This window comes from Nicrophorus vespilloides, unplaced genomic scaffold (assembly GCF_001412225.1).
Source record: "Nicrophorus vespilloides isolate i.1.1-1 unplaced genomic scaffold, Nicve_v1.0, whole genome shotgun sequence".
In the NCBI taxonomy this organism is placed as follows: domain Eukaryota; kingdom Metazoa; phylum Arthropoda; class Insecta; order Coleoptera; family Silphidae; genus Nicrophorus; species Nicrophorus vespilloides.
This window is the reverse complement of record NW_017097634.1, coordinates 154328-164568: the sequence shown is the minus strand read 5'-3', so window position 1 is coordinate 164568 and position 10241 is coordinate 154328. Positions and strand designations below refer to the sequence as shown.

The 10241-nt window shown below is 30.2% G+C and overlaps 2 protein-coding genes across 3 annotated transcripts; one reads left to right on the top strand and one right to left on the bottom strand.

The window, feature by feature from the left end:
• Positions 1-2045: 2045 nt before the first annotated feature.
• On the top strand, positions 2046-6914 carry LOC108560590 (zinc transporter 2-like). Of its 2 annotated transcripts, XM_017918214.1 has the most exons (7): positions 2046-2503; positions 2577-2868; positions 4640-4768; positions 5743-5927; positions 5987-6118; positions 6176-6597; positions 6663-6914. In XM_017918214.1, the coding sequence occupies exons 2-7, from the start codon at positions 2662-2664 to the stop codon at positions 6809-6811; spliced, it is 1224 nt and encodes a 407-aa protein (XP_017773703.1). In that variant the 5' UTR covers positions 2046-2503; positions 2577-2661; the 3' UTR covers positions 6812-6914. The 2 variants fall into 2 exon arrangements, with proteins under 2 accessions (XP_017773703.1, XP_017773702.1); XM_017918213.1 differs by having other exon boundaries at positions 2046-2868.
• Positions 6915-8933: 2019 nt separating this feature from the next.
• Positions 8934-9783, bottom strand: LOC108560591 (dynactin subunit 6). The gene is made up of 4 exons (XM_017918216.1): positions 9694-9783; positions 9466-9636; positions 9146-9410; positions 8934-9088 (listed from the first exon to the last, which is right to left on the bottom strand). The coding sequence occupies exons 1-4, from the start codon at positions 9708-9710 to the stop codon at positions 9008-9010; spliced, it is 534 nt and encodes a 177-aa protein (XP_017773705.1). The 5' UTR covers positions 9711-9783; the 3' UTR covers positions 8934-9007.
• Between the last annotated feature and the right edge of the window lie 458 nt (positions 9784-10241).

Genomic DNA, 10241 nt, shown 5'->3' with positions numbered 1-10241 from the left:
AAAAGTCCCAATTTTAAAGTAATTATTGTTATATTGATTGTTTTCTTTTCAGAATGAATTTTGGGGTAATGGTTAAAAAGTTTCCCGATCGCTGCAATACACCATTACCTTACATAGTACGTATAAAAGGTTAAGCAGGAATGTTTTAAACCAGAGTAATCAAGAAACTAAATACATACATAATCTGCACAAAAGAAATAAAATCGATCATATTTAAAGATAATAATTTTTCTCAATTAAAATTTAGTTTTATTTTTAATTATCCGGACTAATTAAAGCAGCAATATGCAAAATATTTCTGTACTTTCTATACGTTTGGTGTATGCCATTAATAAGGAAATTCAACAACTGTAACTATTTTCAATACATAAATATTCTGCTTTGAAAGTAAGAATTCTAATTTAATCAACAATTACTACTATTTAGATGAGTAAATGTTAACAATGTTAGTATGAATTAGTAAAAAAAAATCTAAGTGTAAATTAATATGTATGCATATTGCATGAGTTTCGCAATGATTAGACTGAATTGTTTGTATACATTTCTGCGTGCTGCTTAAGTGTTGTTGGTGGTGCATGGATGCTCGAGGGAGAACACTGAGGGGGTGGCTTCGTCGGTGGTTCGCGCGCGATGATTATTTCTGGAGAGCGAGAAAGAGCTTGAGTGGGATTGCTCAGAGCCGTCACATTTGCATAATTTGACACAGAAATTTACTCCCTGACTAATTTATGACACTCGAGGGGGTGAGTTTATAATGCAGCCACACATACACAAAAGGGAACGAGCGCTCCCACAGCTTAAATGTGCCATAATGCCGGAGACCAAATTAAAATTAGAATCAAGTTAGCGGCAAATGTGCTAATGTCGCAGCCGGATTTATTTCCTGTCGTCCTTTTTACTCGCCTTTGTTCGGCCGAACGAAGAAAGTATTCCATCCAATTTCCCGTCTCCTTCATCACTCAAAAAATACATGTTTTCTTTCTTCTTCTTTGGCTGTTCTTCTCCTTCGTTTCGCGTTCAAATTACAAGCTCATAATTTTCTGCCCAATTTTCATTCATCGCATTAAGTCGTTTCCTTCAAAGGCGGTAGCATCGCCGACAGAACCGTATCGTATATCCTAATTAAAACATTTACTAATACGATCTCTTCACTTAAATATCACCGACATATTTTCAAAATTTAATTAAGACGACATTATTTTACATCTCTTATTTTCTAATCATTTCAACTTCTATAAATGTCCCAACTTAATAAAATTAGTCACTTTATTATGTCTTTAATATTCACATTAAGTAAAACAGATGTTACACAAATTAATTAAAATTTAACTCGTTTCTGTGATTCATGTCCTTTTTCTTTCATATTTTTTTTTGTAATTATTTATGTCATTGTTCAGTTATCATCTTTAGTTTTTACCAATTCATTTCAACATTCAATCCTTAAAGGATGAAAATACTAAATTTGCTTTGTTAATTTCGTAATTTCTCCGATATTTCTTACAGATTTTCAAACGTTTTTAAATTATGATTGTTACCTATTCAGGTCCAACTTGAACTTAAATTTGCTTTGAGTCATATAATATGCTATATATTTCATTAAACAATTAATCAATGATTTTAGGTATATTTATGAAAAAATATAAATATGTTCACATAATTTTTAGATTTTAACAGGTTTTGATGATAAAATTAACAATAATTTACAATAACTCTTCTTATACAATTTGTTTAGAAAAAAAGGCAAAACAAGTGAAAAGTGTTTTATTTAATTATAATAGAAATAACAACTTCTACAATTTAAATGTAAAAATAAGAAAATAATCTAACTTACACTTTATTATAGGCAACCACCTATACAAATTTTAAATAAAACTGCATGATATAATATAAGACTGATTCATGATATTAATTATATATATATATATATATATAATAATAACAAAATGTATATGAATAAAGCTTCAATATTACAATTAAGTATATTATTTTTTATGAGATACCTAGAAGCAGCGTCATCTATAAGATAAGGTTAATGTTAAGTTTCTCAGTTAGTCCGGTAATGTTGTTTGAATTGCGTTTAATAACAAAAAAGAAATTTACGATTTGATTGGAAGAAAGTTCGGTGTTCGTTGTGCAGTCATGAATGATTGTTTCTGTCTATCTTTAGTGATCTACTGTTTGCTAGTCGTAGGGGTCTTTTACATCTACTACTTAGGATACACTATGCTTTGTCAATTCTTTACAGGCAGTTATAATTGCGACCCATTGATTGAATAAGTTTCGAGTCGGTGTTAGAAAAAAAAATGTACTAAAAAAGAAAAAAAAAGCAAATAAGCAATATTTTCACATCCTGTTCAGGTCATTCTACATATAACTCAGTTATCAAACATTGTGTTGAGTGGTTTGTTATCAACAATAGTGTGTCAAGTGTTGGGCAGGATCAGTCAGCATAAGGAAGCAATGGAAATTTGAAATTGAATTGTGGCAGTATGAAGTTTCATCGGTGGGCATAGATAACATACACAGAGGAGCTGAATTTTAATCCACTTATGGCATTGATTGATTGGGTTTCACAGGGGAAGGCTCTTGTGAGGTCATAAGGTTATGTTTATTGTTGATGTGGACAAGTATTAGGTTTACTTTTTGTTTGCAATCAACATTATGGATTACTACTGTGACCATGTCAGGTTCCCTGATTCGGATGATGAAAATCTCTTGCTCGATGATAACAATACTACTAATCCTAAATGCATCAAATGCAGGGCATCATTGAATGCAGATAGCAGGGATTCGAAAAACTGGCCAAAAATAAATATTCAATGCAATGATTTGCTAGATTCTCCTGAAGACTCTCCACTACTCTTCGATGTAAGTCAATTTCATTCATAATTTTGTTAATAATCAATCATCATATAATTTCATTATATGTTAAGTTGTGAATAAATTTGTAAATAAATCATATCAAATTATAATAACTATTAATAATATATCAATCAAAAGCTCATATAGTTTTCTATATTCAGTAATTGTTTAGTATTTTGACTTGCTATTCTATTTGAGCTGTTTGCAATCATAGTTGAATCATCCATGCAAATGCAAACTGTGACACACGTTGCTTAACTACGTAAAAAAATAATTACCCGCATAAGAGTCTATTATCTACTCGTTATAACAATAAAGTAATAATAATATTTATTGCAACAAATTACCAAAATATAAACTTAACACAATAACAAAAATAAAACTAAATTGAACTGCTCCTAGAGGATATTCACCATAGGTCTTTCTGCTCAACAATAAATATATTTACTTAAAATCTTATTGTCAATAAATAAGAATATAATATTTCAAGAAGTATTTATTTTTGTTTACTTTTTGTGACTGTTGTAAGAAACGTTGTATTTTTAACATAAAAATTTAATAAACCTAAACTATTTACGTAACTATATTCAATTGCAGATAATACGTTTAATCGTGTTGTTTTCCTTTCAATAAAATATAATTGTGTATACTTCTAGTCAACATTAATTTCGATTTAAACTTAGTAAATATATATTTTTTGATGTGTTACTACAAATTGAATATTGTACGATTTGTAAATGATATAAATTTGGTTTATAGTAAATATATACAATTAGTTTCAATTAATTAGTTTTTAATTAATTAGATTCATACTACTACCACGTGTATTTTTAAATTAATGTTGTAAAACGACATACATTTATCTCGGACGATCACGGGAAGTCCATAATTCATAAAAACATGCGTGTTTATGCAGATGTTTTGCATGTTTCGTTATGTACATTTGTACAGTAACTTGAAGAAACATTAATTTTGTTTAATTAATATTTATTTGACATATACATGCCAAGTCGTACCATTATTAAAGATTTCGCAAAATATTGCTTGAGATTTCTAATTGAGTAATTGACCATACAAGAAATAACGTAATATGAAAATAAATAGTTTTATTTTTATAATTCAAACATTGCTGTTGTCGATTTAGATTTTCAACGCCTGTGTAAGCATCTTTTTATAGCTATCGTTCAATCAACCGAAGATAAAATCACATTCAATCGCACATCTTCTATTTACCAATGTTAAACATTGCGCAGGAACGTTGTAAACTTTAAAAAAAAATCTATCTTCTGACGCTTTCTGGGTCACACAATTTACAAATACGACAAAATACTTATTTCATGAATCATTTTTGTTTGTTTGAAAATTCATTCAATTTTGTTTATTTTAAATGTTGTCAATTGAGATTCAATCAATTTCGCTAAATTGAAACAGAGAAAGTGAAAAATTTTTCTTTCCAAAATAACTATTTGATACATTATACAATGGAATCTTTTAATAACTGTAATTGTAATGAACGCTAACTACTAGGGCAAATACGGTAAGTGCGGGCTGGTAAGTTAGGTTTCACCTTTCAAATCAAATTAGTTGTTTACAGACTTCTCTTGTGTTTACACCTATTGCGAAGATGCTCAAAGTTCCTATAAACACAGCGTACAAGAGAAGGTCTTTTGATAGTTGCGTTAAAGATGTTGCGGTGCATATTAAGGTTTCGATCATATCAGCAAGCATAAAATCAAAGTATATCAATAATAATTACCTCTTTTTTTTTCTTTTTCAGGAGAGGATCAATAGTTTTGGACACTTATCGGTTAAGGATTTTCATTGTCACTCGCTCAGCGCAGAAAATGATAATAAAGTGGCATATAAAACTTTATGTATTGTTTCTGCACTTTGCCTTTTCTTCATGGTAAGTACTCGCACGTTGTTTGCCTTTCTTATTCTCAAACCTTTACTAATTGTTTTAAAAAATAGCTTTTATGCACGTACTGTTTTTGTTACTCGTATGGATTTCTATGACATAATGAAGAGATTACTATGAATTGGGGATCTATTTACACTCAAAAGTAATACATTGATTGCCCCCAATATAGTTAAACTGCAAATGGATTTCTATGTCCTTGAGAACTTACTCTTATTTTAAACGGTTCAATTTGCTTTTAAGAATCTGCACAAGCGCGCGGTTACATTTTCACTTTCTTCATTTACTTTTTTTGTTTTCAATTCAAAAGCGGTTTGTAGTTATAATTTCAAATAAACAACTTTTTTTTACTTTATGTAATCATAGTAACCTATACATTTTCTAGTTATTTTTACTATTTAAAAACAACAAATTTTATTGTACTGCGCTTTGTAATCAAGCTTCTACTAATTAATATTGTATTCATTTTGAAGTGTTAATTGCTAGTTTTGTAATAGATAAATGTATATGCGAAGTGTTTGTTATAGTACATTATAAATTTGATGAAACATTTTAAATCAATGGATCTCGATTAATATTATACTTAATTAGATCTGAACGTAATCTGAAATAAGTTAGTCCGTGATGATGATGCTTATATACGAATTTCCTACCATAAGACGCACATTTTTTACATAGAGAAATCATACTTCATGAAGTTTAATTTTTTGTAGATGATATGATACAATTATTTAGTTTTCATCTCATAGAAATATCATTATCATTTGTACATTTTTATTTAAAGGAGACACAGAACTGGATTAAAAATTATACTATGAAAAAATAGAACTTATTCTGATGTTCATATAGTTTTTCAAATTCTACTATTAAAATACAATATTTGTTTGCTTTTTGTAATGATTCATATCTTATTATAATTGCCTGTAGATAATAAATTGATAATATATTAATTTTGTTCTTAGGTAATGGAAATAATAGGAGGTTACTTAGCTGGTAGTTTAGCAGTCATGACAGACGCGGCTCATTTATTTTCCGATTTGATCGGTTTCTTCGTATCCATAATTTCAATATGGATTGGAAAGAGGCCGCCAACAAAGTCCATGACGTTCGGATACAACAGGGTGGAGGTTATTGGCGCTTTTCTTAGGTAGTTTTGAATAAATAGCTTTTCACTATAGGAAATGAATTAACGGATTGCTTCTGTAGTGTTTTGATAGTATGGGTCTTGGCCGCGGTGTTCTCTCTACTCGCCCTGGAAAGAATCATCCATCGTGACCACAAGGTAGATGCAGATACGATGTTAATCATAGCCGGGTTGGGATTAGTCGTTAATATAGTGTAAGTAATCTTGCTATTGTTGTATTTAGATTTTTGTATAATATATCTATGTTTTAGGATGGGAGCTGTACTGCATGGTTTCTGTTTCAAAGTGCATTCCCATTCTCACGGAGACTCTCTAATCGAGTCGAACCATAGTCACGGCGAAGAGAATCTTAATATCCGGGCTGCCGCTGCCCACGTTATCGGGGATTTGTTGCAAAGCGTGGGCGTATTGATAGCCGCCATCGTGATCAAAATATTTCCTGACGCCGTAATCGCGGATCCTATATGTACAATTTTGTTTTCTGTGATAGTTGTAGGTGCCACGGTTAAAGTGGCCAAAGACTCTCTGATGTTGTTGGCGGAGGCGAGTCCCAGGGGTTCCTGGGATCTGTCGAACGCGCTGAGCAACATTCCGGGTGTTAGGCATGTTCATAGCTTGCACATCTGGAGCCTGGCGCCGGGAAAAGATGCCGTGGCTGCACATTTAGCCGTTGGTAATAATATCAATTCAAAATATTCAAATTACCGGATTCATCTAATCAATGGTTTATTTTTTCAGATGATGCTAGTGATAGAGATACTGTGTTAAATCGAGCAACGGAGGTAGTGAAAGATAAATTGAAGGTTGTGAGCTGCACCATACAAATAGAGGCGTATAATCACCAAACGATGAGCGAGTGCATCGAATGCCAACAGCTGCAAGTTTGACAATACTTAATCCAACAATATTTGTTTATAATTATGTAAGATATGTAAAATGATAACTGAAATATATGTGATGTGAAGTATTACTTAATAAAATAATCAATTTAGTATCCATTGCTCACAGCCTATACACCAGAGTTTCCCAAACTTTTCCTGCAACGGAACACTTTGTAAATCGTGAAATGTTCACGGAACTTAATTTTGTAGGATATGTAATAACAATAATAAATAAAATTTAATAAAAGAACAACGCCACATTATTAGTAGATAAACATAATCAGTTCTTAGGGTTGCCGAAAGTAGAGGAGGAAGAAAGACTAGAAAATAAAAATATAGAAAAAATATCGATTAAGAGACGTAATTAATAAGAATGTTTGAGAGGAAATGATTAGATACAAAAAGTTTTTGTTTTTTTAAGAAGTATAAGAGTTTAAGAGAAAGAAATAATGATCAGTAACGAAGTGAGAATGCAAAAGTAGTGGAAATATTTTAACAGATATGAATATAATTAATTAAATTACGTCAAGTTATTTTTTTTATTGGCTACAGTATGAAACAAGTTTTTTTTTTATAGACGTAACAATTATTATTATTATTTATTTTTTACTTATATACAATGTTGCACTTGTTAAATTTTACTTTTACCGATATTTTCATAGTATCTCCAAAATTAATGGGAATGTTAGGAATAAACGAGGTATTTAGTTTTACAGCTATTGCAGAGTGTTTTTCCAATTATTGGACTAGTTCTACAAATATAGGTGGGTTCCAACCCCACATGTGGCCCCTATAGACGAACCGGCCCTGCATGTCATCTACATTTCAAAAATATGAGCACATCATTGCAATCATAGAAATTTTTTATTTGAAAAAACTAAAGAATTTACCAAATCGAGATAAAAAATAGTTCATTCCTGCAGATTAAGAATGTTTTTATTCTAAAGCAGTGTTCTTCAAATTTCATACAAGTTCTCGGCTACATAATAGGTAGTTTGGTATGCCGACTAAATGTAAATAAAAATAATCGATTGTTCATGCAATTATATTTTTTTTTTGTCAGACACGAGAAAATGTAAATAATTTTAAATATATTTATATAAAATATAGAAAAAATATCAATTCTGAAACGTAATGTTCTTTAAGAAGTATTCTCGTAAAATAATTTTGTAAAAGACAGTCTTTATAATAGGCTTTGCAACTTTGAACAGAATTTTATAAAATTATATCAAGTTTTTTTATTATTGACGACAATATGACTGACAATTAAAAATAACGATAAACATAACATTTTTTTTTCTACCTAGATATATATGATGTTGCAGTGAATGATACTGCAGTTGTAATATTTTCCGTTTAACGATATTTTCATAGTATTTTGCTAGTCAAAAACAATGAAAATATTACGAATAATAGAGATATATGGATTTACAGTTGTTACACAGTTTATTCAGTCGATTATCGATTTCTGTGATATCTTCATAAGTGTAATTTCAATTTTGATAGGAAAGAATTTGAAGCAATCAAAGACCGTCAATGTGATTATACCGTAATGTATATACGTAAAAGTTTTGAAAAAAATATTTTAAAAATAGTTTTTAATTTCCTGGATCATCTTTGTAGCGATGTTTCTCTTTGCACAGTACAAATGCAGTCATGAGTTTGATGCAGATTATATGGTAATAGTTTCTGTAATTGGATTAATTCAACATATTTCGAAAGATTTAGTTATCAAGTACATTAATATTAATGAATTTTTAGGATAATTGCCGTTCTACAAGGTTTTTCTAAATTGCCAGAGGATAATTTAAGGGGTTTGTTGATGAGTGGAGGTTTCTTTACAACAGCTACTGCAAACAAAATTCTTCCAATTTTTATATTTGAATTTACTTCAACCATCATTTTGTTTTGTCTTATAGTTATAATATCCACTTTGAAATTATCAACAAAATGGGTCTTATTGTTACAGAAATCTATATGAATATCCATCAATAACTGAAACATTTCGTTTAAATACATGTATATAGTCTGTATGTATAAGAACATATCAAAAAAATAAACAATTTAACAAAAAAAAAACATTTTTTATTAAGTTAATGTGAAAATTATTAAAGCTTATTTTTAAATATTATATTCTTAAGTGTATATTTTTCTCAATATGAAATGTGCATGAAGAAAAAATCGTAACAATATATAAATAATTCAAGGCTTCTTAATGGGTTTTCTAATATGATGGTAATTAGGCAACAGCCTCATTAAAGTATCCATCAAACCAAATTGAGGCTAAAAGAAAGACATCATATAATATGAGCATATAAAAGCTTTATGATTGTAACTCACATTGGGTTGATCTAGCGCTTCACGTTGCTTGCATCCACTACCATGCACAATTGTGTTCTTTGGCAATACTTGCTCATCAGTTAAAACACATCCAGCACCAATAACACAGCCATCAGTGATAGTCACTTTGTTACCCACAAAGCATTTTGGTTCAAAGATATTGTTATTACCTATTTTGGCTGCTTCAACAGTGCAGTCTATTTCAAAAACATTATTCGAACCAATGAACATAACTGGGTTTTTATCGGTCCGATAAAAAGGAACCCTGCAGAATGATTCATTCATTAGAAACTGATTATTCAATTTAAATTCCATATTACCTGTGAATAATCTTTGCCTGTTCCTCAATTATACATGTATCACCAAAGATTATTGGACCAGATTCTGCACTAATTGTACAGCTTGGATGAACTATCGAGTTTGTTCCAAATGTTATATCTCCATGCATTTTATTATCGCCACATACTAAAGCTCCTGAGGATATTTTGGGACTGAAACATTGATTGGTAATAATGAACATTCAGTAAAAGCATACAAATAAGATTTACGTTTGTTTTGAAGACATCTCTAGTAATTAATAATACTTCTTTTGTCTACTGTCACCTTTATAGGTTATATTTGTTTCTGATATTCTGACAGTTCTGTACTTTCTGAAAATCTAGTTAGATTATCATATAAACATGAATAATAGATGGCGCAGAGTTGCATTTTAATAAAGCCTTCAGTTTGGATAAGAATTTGAAATACATACAGATTTCAAGCTATTGCATACTACATTTGCTTTGGCAATGCACTGATAGAGTGAAATCAAATTGCTCAAAAACAAAATCAAATACTGCAATCATACCTCGCTTAACGAGCATTTCGCTGAACAAGCAAAATGAATTGTAAGAAAAATGACACGTTTCGCAGAACGAGTGACGATGAAAAGAGAAGTCCCGGATTGTGCGCCTGCTATCATTTTTAAAACTTGAGTATATGTGTATTTTTGAATATGTTTCACTATACGAGTAAAAATCCGGCAATTTTTGAACGGATTGAACTCGTTAAGTGAGGTACCACTGTATCTGAGAATATGTATATGTAAAATTATTTA